At 43.1% G+C, this 16,942-nt stretch overlaps 1 protein-coding gene across 1 annotated transcript; it reads right to left on the bottom strand.

Moving 5' to 3' along the window:
- Positions 1 to 2,745: 2,745 nt before the first annotated feature.
- Positions 2,746 to 9,020, bottom strand: LOC121303137 (pituitary homeobox 3-like). Its single transcript, XM_041233627.1, has 3 exons — positions 8,750 to 9,020; positions 4,564 to 4,766; positions 2,746 to 3,371 (listed from the first exon to the last, which is right to left on the bottom strand). The coding sequence occupies exons 1-3, from the start codon at positions 8,817 to 8,819 to the stop codon at positions 2,841 to 2,843; spliced, it is 804 nt and encodes a 267-aa protein (XP_041089561.1). The 5' UTR covers positions 8,820 to 9,020; the 3' UTR covers positions 2,746 to 2,840.
- Positions 9,021 to 16,942: the final 7,922 nt, after the last annotated feature.

A 16,942-nucleotide genomic window follows, 5' to 3' on the forward strand; every position in this document is an offset into this window, starting at 1 on the left:
TCCTCCTCCTCTCTCTCCCTCTCTACCTCTCTCCCGCTCTCTCCTCTCTCCCTTTCCCTCTCTCTCCTCCTCTCTCTCTCCTCTCTCCTCCTCCTCTCTCTCCTCTCTCTCTCTCTCTCTCTCTCTCTCTCGCTCTCTCTCTCTCTCTCCCCCTCTCTCTCTCTCTCTCTCTCTCCTCCTCCTCTCTCTCTCTCTCTACCTCTCTCCCCTCTCTCTTAAAGGTCCTCTCTCCGGGTAGTAGACTGGATCTCTGCCTCTCTCCTCTCTCCCTTTCCCTCTCTCTCCTCTCTCTCTCCTCTCTCCTCCTCCTCTCTCTCCCTCTCTACCTCTCTCCCGCTCTCTCCTCTCTCCCTTTCCCTTCTCACACCCAGAGGTTTCCATGCAGTACTGTCGTCAGCAGCAGCCTGTAATCATAGCGTTAAGAATAGGATTTATAGGGAAATATCAGTAACACTGGTATTATAAATGAGTGCATAGCTAGGCTCTGTTCCAAACACTCTGGGCTGTTTGGTGTGGTGACGTGAATCACGAGGGTGTGATTTTAACACATATTGAATGTATATCACTGTTTAAATGGGGTGCATGTTTTTGTGCGGTTATTGAATGGTTTAATTTAGGATTGTTTTTTTCTGATAATAAAGATGAATACACATGAGTTTGATATGGTGTTAAACACTGGGAGCAGCTGTCTAGCGGTTCTGTTCCGCATCTTCCTGCTCCGTGTTGTTTTTGTGCAATAAAAGAAAGCAGTTGAGGCTTTATTAAGGATTCTCTTAATCAACTGAACCGCCCAGCCCTGGCTGTATAACTCGCTAATCCCCCCCATCCGAGCTCGCATGAAATCCACTCGTGAGCCAGTCACTCCCATTGTGTGCAATGGGAGTGCTCAGCAGCGCCATCTGTCGGTTTGTCGCAATACCAAGAAAGTTTACATGCATTGACATTTTAAACCACTAGATGGCAGAAAATCGCAAGTGGAACGTCATGTCAAGTATGGGACGACTTAAAGCCGAGGGGACACTAATCTACATGTTGCTAGAAAAATGTTGAAAGCTGTGCATTTTTTGTAGGAAGTGACGTGCAAGCTACAGGTTTCAGGCAACTTTGTTGCAAGCAACTGTATCAAAAGGACTGTTGATTTTCGTAGACGCAGCATTACGTCATAGAATACACCAGCCAATGAAAGAGATGTAAAGTCATGTGACTAGCTTCTTCGCCGGCTGGCTGGCAAAAAAACTTTGGTGGAGAAAACCAATGCGGAGGCAGTGATGGATATTGTAAGGTGTTTTGTTTTAGTCACATGACCTTTTACAGCACTTTCATTGGCTAATTTATTCTATGATGTAATGTTGCATCTACAGAATCAACATTCCTTTGATACAGTTGTTTGCAGCAGAATTGCCTGAAACCTGTAGCTTACACGTCACTTTCTACAAAAAATATAGCTTTCTACATTTTTCTAGCAACATGTGGACTAGTGTGGACTAGGGTTGGGGGACTGACTGGATGGTGCAGGTTTGGGGTTGGGGTTGGGGTTCTGTAAAGTAGTCTTAAAGTTAAGGTTTTAGTTGAAAGTGCATGGTTATAGACATATGCAAAGAAAGACTACTTTGTTATAAAAAAATAAGCAGGAACAAATGTTCTCTGTCACCAGTAATCACTCCAATGAAAGCTGCTGAATAATGTTCCCTTGTTAACATATTGAATTGCACCCCCTCTATATAGAATGAACTCCCTCAGCTTCATAGAGTCCAGTGAAAGCTGCTGAATAATGTTCCCTTGTTAACATATTGAATTGCACCCCCTCTATATAGAATGAACTCCCTCAGCTTCATAGAGTCCAGTGAAAGCTGCTGAATAATGTTCTCTTGTTAACATATTGAATTGCACCCCCTCTATATAGAATGAACTCCCTCAGCTTCATAGAGTCCAGTGAAAGCTGCTGAATAATGTTCCCTTGTTAACATATTGAATTGCACCCCCTCTATATAGAATGAACTCACTCAGCTTCATAGAGTCCAGTGAAAGCTGCTGAATAATGTTCCCTTGTTAACATATTGAATTGCACCCCCTCTATATAGAATGAACTCCCTCAGCTTCATAGAGTCCAGTGAAAGCTGCTGAATAATGTTCCCTTGTTAACATATTGAATTGCACCCCCTCTCTATAGAATGAACTCCCTCAGCTTCATAGAGTCCAGTGAAAGCTGCTGAATAATGTTCCCTTGTTCTCATATTGAATTGCACCCCCTCTATATAGAATGAACTCCCTCAGCTTCATAGAGTCCAGTGAAAGCTGCTGAATAATGTTCCCTTGTTCTTCATATTGAATTGCACACCCTCTATATAGAATGAACTCCCTCAGCTTCATAGAGTCCAGTGAAAGCTGCTGAATAATGTTCTCTTGTTAACATATTGAATTGCACACTGCTGCATAGTTTTCCTATATACTTAACGGAAAACTGACACATTTAAAAAAAAGGAATCCAACATGAAATAATACTGTAATACCATTATGGTATATCATGTTGTGGTTTCTTTGATTGCATGATGTAAATTATGTTCATATAGTTATTTATTTATTTTATTTTATTTTATTTTTTTTACAAATTATGTCTGAGTCCTAAAATTCTAGGTGATGCTACACGTTTGGCCAGAGCCTGTAGTCTGAGTGAAGTTATCGGGCAACACACACCTCCGCCCCGATAGTAGTGCTTCCCTAGAAAAACTGAAACTGCTCAATTAAAACCTGCAATTCGTTTATTTTTTTTAATGAAATAATAATATCGATGCTAGAAAATACAAAAGCATAAGTCCGCCTCTTCTGTATGACGCTGTTTCCTATAGGGGCCGGTCCATACTGTATTCACACGGGTTCAGGCTGGGCGCTTGGTTCGGCAGCAGTCCGTATCCGAAAGGCGGGTGCTGCTTGGCGCACAGCCTCAGGTTAGCCAAGCCGGAGCCGCACGTCGGGTCTCTGCCGTACAGGTAAGGAGACGCGGTGGTTCCGTACGGGGATGAGGTGACTGCCGAGCTGAGCGCAGACCCCAGTCCCGCGGTAACCGGGGCCGGCAAAGCGGACACACCGGCGGCGAGGGAGGGGGGAATCGGGGCCTGGGGCTGGAACAGCGGCTGCGTCGGGAGCGCGTTCACGTTCCCGGGATTGAAAAATGGGAAGCCGGGTTTGGTCGGAAGGCTGTTGCTATGGAAACTCTTGGCGGCCCAGTTGCTGTACGGGGAGTATCCGGCGCACATGTCGTCATAAGGCGAAACCAGTCCGTTGAACTGGGAGCTGAATCCGGGCTTGCAGACGTCCGCCGGCTGGTGTCGTTCTTTCTTCATCCATTTCGCTCTGCGGTTCTTGAACCAAACCTGAGAAAACAAACAGAAACAAATAAATCAGGACAGGGGTTGTATTATTATTATTATTATTATTATTATTATTATTATTATTATTATTATTATTATTATTAATAATAATAAGCACACAGAATTCATGTCAAATCCGGGGGTGGGGTGCTGTATTGCTAATTGCTGTGCTACAATAAGATCTATCCAGGATGCCAAAAATAATCTTCAAATTCCACAAAAAAAACAAAAAAAAAACACCTGGATGACTCTCCTGAGATTGGCGGTCCAAACGCTGCCAAAATGCAGTGAAAAACGACAACTGGATCCCCTCCAGAAGGGCAGCGAGGCGTTTAAGTAAACAGTCGGGTTGTTTATTAGGGGTTCATGCTGTACCTTGAAGGGGTGTGACCTCCTCCTGCGCACGGAGATGTTCTGGCTCGTTCAATAAGCCGCCCCGCCCAGGTGAATAGGTGTGTGGGTGAGTGAGAGAGTGGAATATATAATGGTTTCTTTTCATTGACGGTTAGCACTGACTTCAAACAAGACAAAGGCACTGTTTCTTCCAAAGGACTTAGTAGTGCAAAGGTTTAAGGATTCCCCCAATGTTACAGACTGCAGGGGGTGGGGGGGGGGGAGGGGGGGGGGGGGGGGGGGAGGGGGGGGGGGGGGGGGGGTGCAAGAGAAGCAACTGCTGACAACTGCTGTGGCCAAAAGTTTTGCAACACCCTATAGAATTAATTCATTTTTGCTTCATAAAGTTGCATGCAATAATGTTACATTAATACATTGAATTAAATACCGCTTTGTAGTTTTCCCAGATACTGAACCAAAAATGGTTAAAAAAACAGAGGCCAACTGCAAATCTGTTCCACTGGGATTAGAAAAATAAACTGCAGCAGCATAGGACTGGGGCACTGTGTGTGTGTGTGTGTATGTGTGTCAGTGTGTGTGTGTGTGTGTGTGTGTGTGAGACCCTGAGCAATTCACTGAATCTCCTTGTGCGCTGTCCTTCTAGTGCACCCGTGTGGAAAAGTTTTGTCTCCAGTGCATTAACATTAACCCGTTAGCGCCACCTAGCCCCCCAGACTGGAACCCAGACCTCCAGAGTAGTTTTCTCCAAACCGAAACCTAAACAAACCCGAATTCTTTCTTTGAGATCTGTGGGTGGGTGTGCCGGCGCGGGACGGGAGGGTGCAGTGGAAACGCGGCTCACCCTGACTCTGGCCTCGCTCAGGCTGGTCCAGGCTGCGATCTCCTCCCGTGCGCTCATGTCCGGGTAGCGGTTGATCTGGAAGGTGCTCTCCAGCTCCTGTAGCTGCTGGCTGGTGAAGTGCGTGCGCTGCCTCCTCTGCTTCTTCTGCAGCCCCGCTGCCTCGTCGCAGCTCGACTCAGAGCCTGACTTGCACCGCGGGCTGTCTAAACAGAGAAACAGCGCTATTATAAACTTTGCAATCTATCATATTGCCAAGTGAAGCATATGTGTGCGCCCATGCAACCCCTCCCATTGCAAGCAACGTCATTTTTTAAATTATTCTTAAGTAAAAATATGCAACTGCTATATTAGTTTTGTTGATGTTGCCTTGTAATGCACGTTTTGCTCCTCAATACTAACGATTCTGCAGTAGAACATAAGAAAGTTTACAAACGAGAGGAGGCCATTCGGCCCATCTTGCTCGTTTGGTTGTTAGTAGCTTATTGATCCCAGAATCTCATCAAGCAGCTTCTTGAAGGATCCCAGGGTGTCAGCTTCAACAACATTACTGGGGAGTTGGTTCCAGACCCTCACGATTCTCTGTGTAAAAAAATGCCTCCTATTTTCTGTTCTTTGTTCAAGACTGAATAGATTCAATTCTTTTAGCCTGTCTGCATATGACATGCCTTTTAAAATAATTCTGGTCGCTCTTCTTTGCACTCTTTCTAGAGCTTTTAAAATAAGTCTGTCGCCTTTCTTCTTTGCACTCTTTCTAGAGCAGCAATATCCTTTTTATAGCGAGGTGACCAGAACGGAACACAATATTCTAGATGAGGTCTTACTAATGCATTGTACAGTTTTAACATTACTTCCCTTGATTTAAATTCAACACTTTTCACAATGTATCCGAGCATCTTGTTGGCCTTTTTTATAGCTTCCCCACATTGTCTAGATGAAGACATTTCTGAGTCAACAAAAACTCCTAGGTCTTTTTCATAGATTCCTTCTCCAATTTCAGTATCTCCCATATGATATTTATAATGCACATTGTTATTGCCTGCGTGCAGTACCTTACACTTTTCTATATTAAATGTGATTTGCCGCGCAGTAAGACAGGGCAGCGAGGTGGTGACGCCATTTTTATCAGTAGAAGGCGGTTTAAATTGATTGGTTTTAAAAAAAAAAACTCTGCTATGACTGGACCGGTTTTGTTTTCAGGTGAGACTCCAGTTCATTAGGGCGACAAATACAGTTTGAATTAGACAAATAATTCTCTCAAATGGAAGTTTTGGAAAATATTTTTTTCTTAAACAAACAAAAGTTTTTTTTTTTTCCCCCCTTCTTTTCGGTTCTGTATCATTTTTTTTTTTTTTCAATAAAACGAACAAACCAAAAAAAAAAAAAAAAACACGATTAGCGCTTTGTGATGGTGCTCCACGATGAAAGACGCTATAATCTGGATTTCTAAAGCGACGTTGATGCTCAAATTCTAACAGAAGCGCCTTTCACCGTGTGAGCGACTTTTACGCTTGGCTGCAGAACACTTTGCAGTGTGTGTCTGTGCATATGTGTGTGTGTGTGTGTGTCTGTGCGTCGGGGAAGAGGTCTGCCACGCATTTGCTGAGCTAGCCGCGGCGTGCAAAGCTATCTCTGCGTGTGTAACTATCTTGTTTTAGTTCCTTTGGCAACGATTTCACTGAAGCGCTGGTTTTCCGAGCGCCGTTGGCTTGCTGGCGCTTTTTGCGCTCTCTTGTGCTTACCACTAACGTCACCAGTCTTGCTCCAAAGTTCCCCCGTTAAAAACGGTCCTACGTAGTTTACAGAAAGTTTGACGTTTTGTTTTGTTTTTTAACCGGACGAGATGAGCTTATGGCACGGACGTCAAGCGTGATCTTGCCTGACGCGCTGGATGCATGCCTGCCAGAGGGCTCCCCCTGGGTCCTACACCCAACTCGGAATGCAGCCGGCGGATGCAGCAGCGTCATACCGAGCCTGCCTTTTGCAGAACTTGAAAAGGTGTGCTGATGTGACGGGTGTTGTCTGGGAGAAGTGCCCAAAAAAGGGAGCGTCCTGGCAAATAAGGCAGAGTTGACAGGTCTGTATTGTTCCTAAAATATGAAAATTTTTTTTGAAAAAAAAAAAAAAAGTTTTGCGTCACCCTATGTGATAAACTAATTTTTCTTCAGTCCAGTGAAAGCTGCAGGGTAACGTGACGCTAGCATATCGATTCGCACACCAGCGCACTGGAGTTTAACAGAAACTTAACGAAACAAACGGACGTAGAAAAATGTGAATTGCTTTTAAACCTAACATGAAATACTACTGTACTGTGACTGCTTCCTTCTGGTAGACTTTTTTTTTGCGATATAATTTTGTCGTTTCTTTGATTACATAGTTAAATAAAAATATAATTTATGTTCATATATGTCCAACATATTTTTACTTTGAACTGTCGCTCTGAAACGTGTAATGATTTACTGCATGTGTAATCTCTCATTTGTGTTGTATTTTATAGCTGCTCTTATCTGTACTGTGATATTTTAACGACTGGATAATGCGTCTGATAAGAAACAAATACATAATAATAATAATAATAATAATAATAATAATAATAATAATAATAATAATACAAATACAATCCCCAGCCCTATCTTGCACGAAGTCATCTGATGTTTCCAAACTTTTGAACACAAAAAAGCCCACGATTTGCTAACCCTGTCCAGCATGCCGACCTCATATATAAAAAAAAAAGCTCTTCTAGTCTTATATATAGGCCTATATATGGGTATATTTTTTTAGTATTAGCGCCTTTGCATAGGTGGACCCACCATCCAAACAACGCGAATGTCACGAGACAGTCCGCGAACTGACGCTTTATATGCAGTCAGTTACAATGTATCCATGATATAGATATATGATATATATATATATCTATATATATATATATATTATATGAAGATATACAATATACCAAGTAGTGTTGATAAAAACACCGTTATCGGGTATTAGAGAGCAAATACCTTCATTCTCAGATCAAAGTAACAAAAAAGGGCTCTTTCATTTTCTTCTTTTTCTGTCAATAATTAATCAGAGCGAGTTTTAACGAGTTGCTGTCTATCGCAAATAACAAAATTGCTTTTTGAGTGTTATTGTGAGGATAATTGCGGGTTAAATGTAAGAATATTCGGCGGAAAAAGATCTCAAACACAAATCCATTAGCCTATGATATATTAAACTACTTATTTTTATTATTATTATTATTATATTATTATTATTATTATTATTATTATTATTATTATTGTCTAATGTTAGACGTCGGATAATGGTTGATCATATCCCTGTACACATTCTCTCTAGTGTTATGAGTTTAGATCTGCAAACGTTTTGGCCGGAGCGGTACAGTCCTTTTGTTATTTTTAGAATGCTTGTATTAACACGGGTTAGATTGGATTTTAATTTCTATAAAGCAATGCAGAATATAGCAATGTTTGAGGAAGCCTGGTGTGTAGACAGGGTGTTGTGTGCTCTTAACGATGGTGATCTGGACGAATATCTGTGATGTGACTTTTTATCTGAACATAATATTTTATGTATTGTTTTGATCACCTTGGGTGGATCAGAATTGATTTCATGACAATATCTGTTTTATAAATATTGATTTTGTGTATTCTATTTAATTGTTAAATAAAGTTTTTTTCAAAAAGTAAAAAAAAGTATATATCTATCTATCTATATATATATATATTGTATCTCTCCATCTATCTATCTATCTATTATCTATGTATATATGTATCATAGATAGATATAGAGATAGATAGATATGTTATGTAACATATCATAGTAATAGATATCATACTTATATATATATATCTATCTATCTATCTATCTATCTATCTATCTATCTATCTATCTATATATAGTATCTATCTATCTATCTATCTATGTATATATGTATAGTATCTATCTATCTATCTATCTATCTATCTATGTATAGTATCTATCTATCTATCTATCTATGTATATATGTATAGTATCTATCTATCTATCTATCTATGTATATATGTATACTATCTATCTATCTATCTATCTATCTATCTATGTATATATGGTATAGTATCTATCTATCTATCTATCTATATATGTATATATGTATAGTATCTATCTATCTATCTATCTATGTATATATGTATAGTATCTTTATACTTACCTCTTATTTCACTGTTTGGCGTCCCGGTTAATTTTCTCAATTCCAAACTAGTGCTGCCGCGTTCTGTCATCCTCAGAGCTGCCTTCTATAGAGTAAATTATAAATATTGAAGATACCATATATTCAAGAACAGAATTAGCACGTGTAGGGAGCCAACGTTGAAACGCGTTGTCTCAAATCGGTACCGGGGATATTTCTGAAAGCCAGTCCCGGTAAGCCAGTCCGGCGTTATTGAAGACGCTTTCTACTCTCAGCTGACGTCCTGCAGGCTGCCTTGACAGGAGCCGCTCGGCGCGGCGTCCTGCGTCGGCTGTGTCCCGCCGTAGCTATCCGTGGTGGTCCGTGGGGGACGGGGGGCCCTGGGGGACGGGGCAGGAGCTCCTCTACAGAGCGTCGTGGAAACCAGAGGGGCTCGGGCGGGGCGGGGCTTGGATTGGCACGGCGCCGAGGGGTGCCTAACGCATACGAATGCAAGCTTGTGATTGGCTCAGAAACCCTGCGGTAACCGCCTAGTCAGATGATAGTGTAATAATACACATTGTGTAATGACACGCTGTCTATCTATCTATCTATCTATCTATCTATCTATCTATCTATCTATCTATCTATGCAAATTGCAAATAAGCGCAAAGGTGTGTTTATATGGAACAACGATATACACTATAATTGTACAATTATGGCGCTGAAATACACGTGTTTAAATGAGAAACACGAAATACACAAACATAGAACTGTTTATTTCACACGCGCGCTTAAAACAAAAAACTTTGGAAAACTTTTGGAAACATCACTTCATTCGCTTGGACCCCTTACTGAATACCCGGGCATTCCTGAATAGATCACCTTGTCCGCTTTGAAAAAATACAGCCTTGCACGCAGTTAATAACGAATTCATACAAGGGATCCGTTTTATCACAGTTTTACATTGTAAGCAAAGGACGGGCGAGCTTCGTATTCTGAACGCGGTGGATTCATGCAATATGATGGATAATGCAGGGGGCTGGTATTCAGTGTTTCACGGTGTTTCTATGGCCGTTTAAAAAGAACGACAGTGCTGTTAATCGCGCCTGATTAGGCAGTATTGAGCTCACCCGAGTTATTAAGCGCTCAATAGATATCGATTAGTTTGTGGTTTGCAGTAAGGCTGTGCGGTTTGGGTTGAGGGCTGCACGCTGGTTTCAGTGATTCGTCCTGTCATTCTGTATCCGACCAGCCTGTATAACTGGGCGGGATTTATCCTGTGCTTCTTATTATGAACAACAGAATTATTACCCCCCCCCCGCAGTCACTGCTGCCCCACTGTATCACTGAATGTCTCGTGTGGTGTATATAGAGCGTGTGTGTGTGTGTGTAGTATATATATATATATTATAGAAAATAGTATTAATAACAACATTATATTATTATTATTATTTATTATTATTATTATTATTATTATTATTGAGTGTGAGTGTTGACTAATTTGTTCATTTGTACTCCATGGCCAGTACCCTTTGCTGACCTCCACAAATCCGCATTTAATTGCCTCTGAAACCGCATTTGGCACACAGTGCCTATAAACATTACAACCAGTAAAGAGAGTTACCGGTCATGGGACACGACTGAGGTGTTTAGGCGTAAATTTAACGGATACTTTGCTGTACACTATGTGTCAGAGGGATATGGTGCCGTACGATCTGCCTAAAACTCTCTCTCCCTCTCTCTCTCTCTTTCTCTCTCTATAGGAGGATGGGGTTAGAGAGAGTGTAGAAGAGGTGAGAGAGAGAGAGTGAGAGGGACAGACAGAGAAGATACAGAGAGTGAGAGGAAGAGAAGGGAGAGATATGAGCAGAGAGAAGGGACAGACTAGACTCTTTCTGAGGAGGAAGAGAATGAGACCTACTCTCCTTCTCTCTCTCTCCTCTCTCTCTCTAACGCTCTGCTCTCTCTCTCTCTCTCTCCTCTCTCCCTCTCTCTCTCTTTCTCTCTCTGTCTCCCTCTCTCTCCCTCTCTCTCTCTCTTTCTCTCCTCTCTCCTCTGAGGGAGCCGAGTCTCCCCCCCCTCTCCCCTGAGTCAATGAGCAGATCCCTCTATCAGAGAGGAAGAGATCGGCCCTCTCAAGACAACTCTCTCTCCCTTCTCTCGACTCCCCTACTCTCCCCCTCGAGGAGAGAGATGGCCTTACTCGATAGTCTCTCTCCCCGTTTCTGTCTCTCTCTCTCCTCTCTCCCCCTCCTCTCTCTCTCTGTCTCTCTCTCCCTCTCTCTCTCTCTTTTTCTCTCTCTCTCTCTCTCTCTCTCTCATCTCGATTTACAGTTGAGAAAGCCCATAAGAGTGAGAATCAGAACTGAAAGGGCTCGAGAGGGAGTGCGTCTCTCTCTACTCTCTCTCTCTCATTTATAACTGACTTCGAAGTGGTGACGGAAGGGCGGCTGGGAGCGGGTTGGGTTGTTTGCAGAGGGCGGTTTGTTCGGAGTGGGGATCAGATTGAGACACTGTGCAGCCCTCTCGCTTCCTTTGTGTCCTCTGCACCGAATCCACACTTAATATTCTAAAGTGCTGGTTCATAAACGAGGGCTTTATTTGCCAGTTCCATACCCCGCATATATGATTAGTAATAATCCTATAGATTACAGCTGCCGCCACAGGTGGTGCTAGTGAGTTACTGTTAATGCACCAGACCTCCCTGTGCTTTACAATGCTTCCCTATGCTTTACCAGACCTCTCTGTGCTTTACAATGCTTCCCTATGCTTTACCAGACCTCCCTGTGCTTTACAATGCTTCCCTATGCTTTACCAGACCTCTCTGTGCTTTACAATGCTTCCCTATTCTTTACCAGACCTCTCTGTGCTTTACAATGCTTCCCTATGCTTTACCAGACCTCTCTGTGCTTTACAATGCTTCCCTATGCTTTACCAGACCTCTCTGTGCTTTACAATGCTTCCCTTGCTTTACCAGACCTCTCTGTGCTTTACAATGCTTCCCTATGCTTTACCAGACCTCTCTGTGCTTTACAATGCTTCCCTATGCTTTACCAGACCTCTCTGTGCTTTACAATGCTTCCCTATGCTTTACCAGACCTCTCTGTGCTTTACAATGCTTCCCTATGCTTTACCAGACCTCTCTGTTCTTTATAATGGTTCCCTATACTTTACCAGGCTTATAAGGATCAAGTTGCAGAAGGAGGGTAAAGGACATTTTATTTTTTTTAAATAAAATAACTTTGGTGCAGCTGTTATGGCTGGGCAAAGTGAACTCTGCAGCTGTGCGGAAGCAGATTGTCTAGAACCCGCCCCCCAGGGAAAACAGAAGCACATATCACCCACCTGTCGACCCCCCCCCCCCACCCACCCACCTCGTTCCTAAAAAGAGCAGAGAAGAAGCCTGTAGAAGTTTAATAGTGTACAAAGCTGGCAGCCCAGGTCAGCCTGCCCCTGCATTCTATCGAGTGATGCAACGCCTTCGGGCACGGCTGGAGAAGTGATGAATAATTCTGAGGGCGGCGTTGGCCAGGCAGGCTGGCATCATTTTGCCGCCAGCGAAAGTGAATTCAGACCAAGCAAATTCAGTTTGCCATGACGCGTCCTGGTGGAATCGCACTGCAGCAGGAATCTGCAGAGCCTGGCTGACACTATCTTTCTTTTTTTGCAATTTCTGGTCTCAGATCTCTTGGGTGGGGATTGACAAACACGGGGGTTGTACTAAGATTACAGGACCCCCCCCCCCCCCCCCCCCCCCCGTTGGCATGATTGCCAGCGTAATCCCAGCTAAGACCAGTAGAATTAAACGCCTCGGTTAAGTGGGGTGTGTTTGTGTAGAGGGGGTGGGGGCAGGGGGTAGAGGTATTGCTTTTCGATTCCTATGACAATAGGCTGGCTGGATTAACCAAGTCAAGCCTGCACTGGTTTATTTTATTTTTTTCTTCTGTTTTTAAAATAACATAAAATGATCCGTCACTGTGAAAGCCCTGGCAGGAAAGCACAACACAAGAACAGCTTCTTAAAGTAAAAGCATAGCACAGTGTGATAAAGCACAGGGACAGTACAGCATAGGGAAGCATAGTAAAGCACAGAGAGGTCTGGTAAAGCATAGGCAAGCATTGTAAAGCACAGAGAGGTCTGGTAAAGCATAGGGAAGCATTGTAAAGCACAGATAGGTCTGGTAAAGCATAGGGAAGCATTGTAAAGCACAGAGAGGTCTGATAAAGCCTAGGGAAGCATTGTAAAGCACAGAGAGGTGTGGTAAAGCATAGGGAAGCATTGTAAAGCACAAGGAGGTCTGATAAAGCCTAGGGAAGCATTGTAAAGCACAGAGAGGTCTGGTAAAGTATAGGGAAGCATTGTAAAGCACAGAGAGGTCTGGTAAAGCAAAGGGAAACAGAAAATGTTACAGGAATCGATATCATGAGCTGATAGCTCGAATGCGCAGAGATCAGAACGCGAAGATTTGTAGCCAAAACATCAGGCTTTGAAAAGACATCTATGCGTTATAAAACAGAGACGTGGAGAGGAATCTGAACATGACCCAGGCGTGCACGCAATGACCAGAGCGGGATATTTATCACACCCACAACAGGAGAGCAGAAGAAAGTGTTACTAACCAGGGGCGTCAGTTCAGCCCGTCAGTGCTGGTCTGGTTCCGAGCACCTGATTGCTCTCAGAACTCTGTCAAGTCGGGTCTCAAAGGATCCCAGTGATTCTGTCTCCTCAGCACAGCTTGCTAACCCCAAGTAACCCGTTCCATCCCCTCACCACTCACTCTTTCTCTCTGTGTGAGGAGGTGTCTCCTTCCCTCTGCCCTAAGTCCACTGTATTTAATGCACTATTTCATGTATTATGCTGCTATCCTGTATTCTGCTCTTTCCACTGTATTTAATGCACTATTTCATGTATTATGCTGCTATCATGTATTCTGCTCTTTCCACTGTATTTAATGCACTATTTCATGTATTATGCTGCTATCCTGTATTCTGCTCTTTCCACTGTATTTAATGCACTATTTCATGTATTCTGCTGCTATCCTGTGTTCTGCTCTTTCCACTGTATTTAATGCACTATTTCATGTATTATGCTGCTATCATGTATTCTGCTCTTTCCACTGTATTTAATGCACTATTTCATGTATTATGCTGCTATCATGTATTCTGCTCTTTCCACTGTATTTAATGCACTATTTCATGTATTATGCTGCTATCATGTATTCTGCTCTTTCCACTGTATTTAATGCACTATTTCATGTATTATGCTGCTATCCTGTATTCTGCTCTTTCCACTGTATTTAATATATTATGCCGTGTTTTTTACTGTATATCATGTGTTTTGCATGTCTCTGTATTTGTAGTATTATGGATTTTCTTGTTGTTGCTGCATCTTGTAAAGTGCTGTGTGCTGGTGCTCCGCTATGAAAGGCGCTATATAAAATAAAGACTGATTGATTGATTGGTAAGACTGCCTCCGCTTCATTTGCACTGATTGATTGATAAAATATCCAATATTGAGACACGTCGTTTGTGTCGGTGCAGACAGGGAAAGGTCCCCCATGACAAAGGGAAGGGAGCGACGTGGGGCTCTATAAATTAGCCTCACTATTAGTCGGATGGATTACTACGTTAATTGTCCTTTTTTGTTGGACGGGGGGGGAAACAAAACCGACGGACAAGATTAATCTCTGTCTGCTAGACGTGGTTAATCGGAGGAGATCCGAACATTATTTGTTTCCTGGTTTTTAGGAAAGACAGTCGGCCCCGGCAAAGCAAGTACACCTTTACGAAAGGCTCCTAATCTGTCTCGACACACACTGTGCGTCGGTGCGGGAGGGAGGGAGGTAGATAGGGAGAGAGTGACAATGGTAAGGGAGGAGGGAGGAGAGAGTTGAGGGAGCCCCCCTCGCGGAGAGAGGATACAGACAGACAGAGAGAGGGACGAGCGACCAAATAATGTGACACGGCACCAATAACACGACACAAAAATTGGGGTTACTGTTTCCCTGTCCCTCGCTGCACCCTGTGTTTATTACACTGTGAGTGATAATCAGCCTCCCTGTGATTTATTTAACGTGGAAAAACAACCTGTTTATTTCACTGTTTGTGTTTATTTCACTGTGCCGTGGTTTCACTGTGCTGTGTTTATTTCACTGTGCCGTCCTCACTGTGCTTGTTTATTTCACTGTGCTGTGTTTATTTCACTGTGCCGTGTTTATTCACTGTGCTGTGTTTATTTCACTGTGTGTGTTTATTACACTGCTGTAGTTTATTTCACTGACAGTGGCTGTGCTGTGTTTATTACACTGTGCTGTGTTTATTACACTGTGCCGTGGTTTCACTGTGCTGTGTTTATTTCACTGTGCTGTGTTTATTTCACTGTGCTGTGTTTTTTACACTGTGCCGTGGTTTCACTGTACTGTGTTTATTACTTGTGCTGTGTTTATTACACTGTGCCGTGGTTTCACTGTGCTGTGTTTATTACACTGTGCTGTGTTTATTTCACTGTGCTGTGTTTATTACACTGTGCCGTGGTTTCACTGTGCTGTGTTTATTACACTGTGCTGTGTTTATTACACTGTGTTGTGTTTATTACACTGTGCCGTGGTTTCACTGTGCTGTGTTTATTTCACTGTGCTGTGTTTATTTCACTGTGCCGTGGTTTCACTGTGCTGTGTTTATTTCACTGTGCTGTGTTTATTTCACTGTGCCGTGTGCACTGTGTGTGTTTATTCACTGTGCTGTGTTTATTACACTGTGCCGTGGTTTCACTGTGCTGTGTTTATTTCACTGTGCCGTGGTTTCACTGTGCTGTGTTTATTTCACTGTGCCGTGGTTTCACTGTGCTGTGTTTATTTCACTGTGTGCTGTGTTTATTTCACTGTGCTGTGGTTTCACTGTGCTGTGTTTATTACACTGTGCTGTGTTTATTACACTGTGCCGTGGTTTCACTGTGCTGTGTTTATTTCACTGTGCTGTGTTTATTACACTGTGCCGTGGTTTCACTGTGCTGTGTTTATTACACTGTGCTGTGTTTATTCACTGTGCTGTGTTTATTTCACTGTGTTTATTACACTGTGCTGTGTTTATTACACTGTGCTGTGTTTATTACACTGTGCTGTGTTTCACTGTGCTGTGTTTATTACACTGTGCTGTGTTTATTACACTGTGCTGTGGTTTCACTGTACTGTGTTTATTACACTGTGCTGTGTTTATTACACTGTGCTGTGTTTATTTCACTGTGCTGTGTTTATTACACTATGCCGTGGCTCCACTGTGTTTTGTTGCAGTTTGCCAGTATAGTGCAGCTGCAATGCCATTTAGAAACACAGTTCTGCTGGAGTTCTGCTGCAGGTGCTGCCTGGGGATGGGGAGGCTGTATATATGTATATAGGAAGAATTCAATAGGAACAGGGGTTTCAGCGTGACAGCCTGCCTGGTGTTAGGAGCCCCCCCCCCCCCCCCCCCCAGCCTGTGGGTAAAGGGCAGTCACAAGGAACCTTCCCAGGTTCTCCAGGTCCCGTCGGTCCGTGTACTGACTGTCCAGACTGTTAGTGACTCGTCCCTTCCAACACACGGACACGGAGAGGCAGCCAACACTTACCGGAAACTCAAACTGTCAAAACCTTCTTCACACAAAACACACTCACACACAGGGATTGAGAGGTATACACACACGCAAGGACACACACACACACACCACTACAGACATGGAGAGAAACACGCAGACGTGGTTGAGACACCATTATCATCTATTATCATGTGATGTTTATATCACTCTCAGTTAACTCTTCAGGAGTGTTCATATCCTTACGTTTGACTGTGTTGTGTGTGTGTGTGTGTGTGTGTGTGTGGGGGTGTGTGGGGGGAGTTGTAGCCCCAATTACTCTCTCCCTGCAGCTCCAGCAGCTTGTGCAAACACCCCCCTCCCCCCCTCCCCGCTCTCTAATCCCGCACAGCCAGCAGGAATCAACCTCTCTTAACAGGAGCCAAATGCTAGGGCTGCTCCCTGAGAGAGAACTGCTCTCGGCTTACCTGCAAGCACCCAAACTAACAAACTAAATCAAATTAGTTTTTACAAATAATCTGCTCTCTTAGATCGTGCAGGGCGACCTCACACCGGGACAGATAAAAAAAAAAAAAAAGAATAAAAAAATTATCTTCTAGTCTTTAAATATATATATAAAATGAGCCGGATGCTCTCTGTGCTTTACAATGCTTCCCTATGCTTTAC

The sequence above is a fragment of the Polyodon spathula genome, chromosome 31 (assembly GCF_017654505.1).
Source record: "Polyodon spathula isolate WHYD16114869_AA chromosome 31, ASM1765450v1, whole genome shotgun sequence".
NCBI lineage: Eukaryota > Metazoa > Chordata > Actinopteri > Acipenseriformes > Polyodontidae > Polyodon > Polyodon spathula.

What these genes read in the sequence shown, in the direction of transcription:
- LOC121303137 (XM_041233627.1), bottom strand. Translation starts at nt 8,819, where the DNA reads ATGACAGAACGCGGCAGCACTAGTTTGGAATTGAGAAAATTAACCGGG. An exon ending in GCCAAACAGTGAAATAAGAG is followed by an intron (nt 4,767 to 8,749) that starts GTAAGTATAAAG and finishes TTCTCTGTTTAG; the next exon opens with ACAGCCCGCGGTGCAAGTCA. An exon ending in TGAGCGAGGCCAGAGTCAGG is followed by an intron (nt 3,372 to 4,563) that starts GTGAGCCGCGTT and finishes TTGTTTTCTCAG; the next exon opens with GTTTGGTTCAAGAACCGCAG.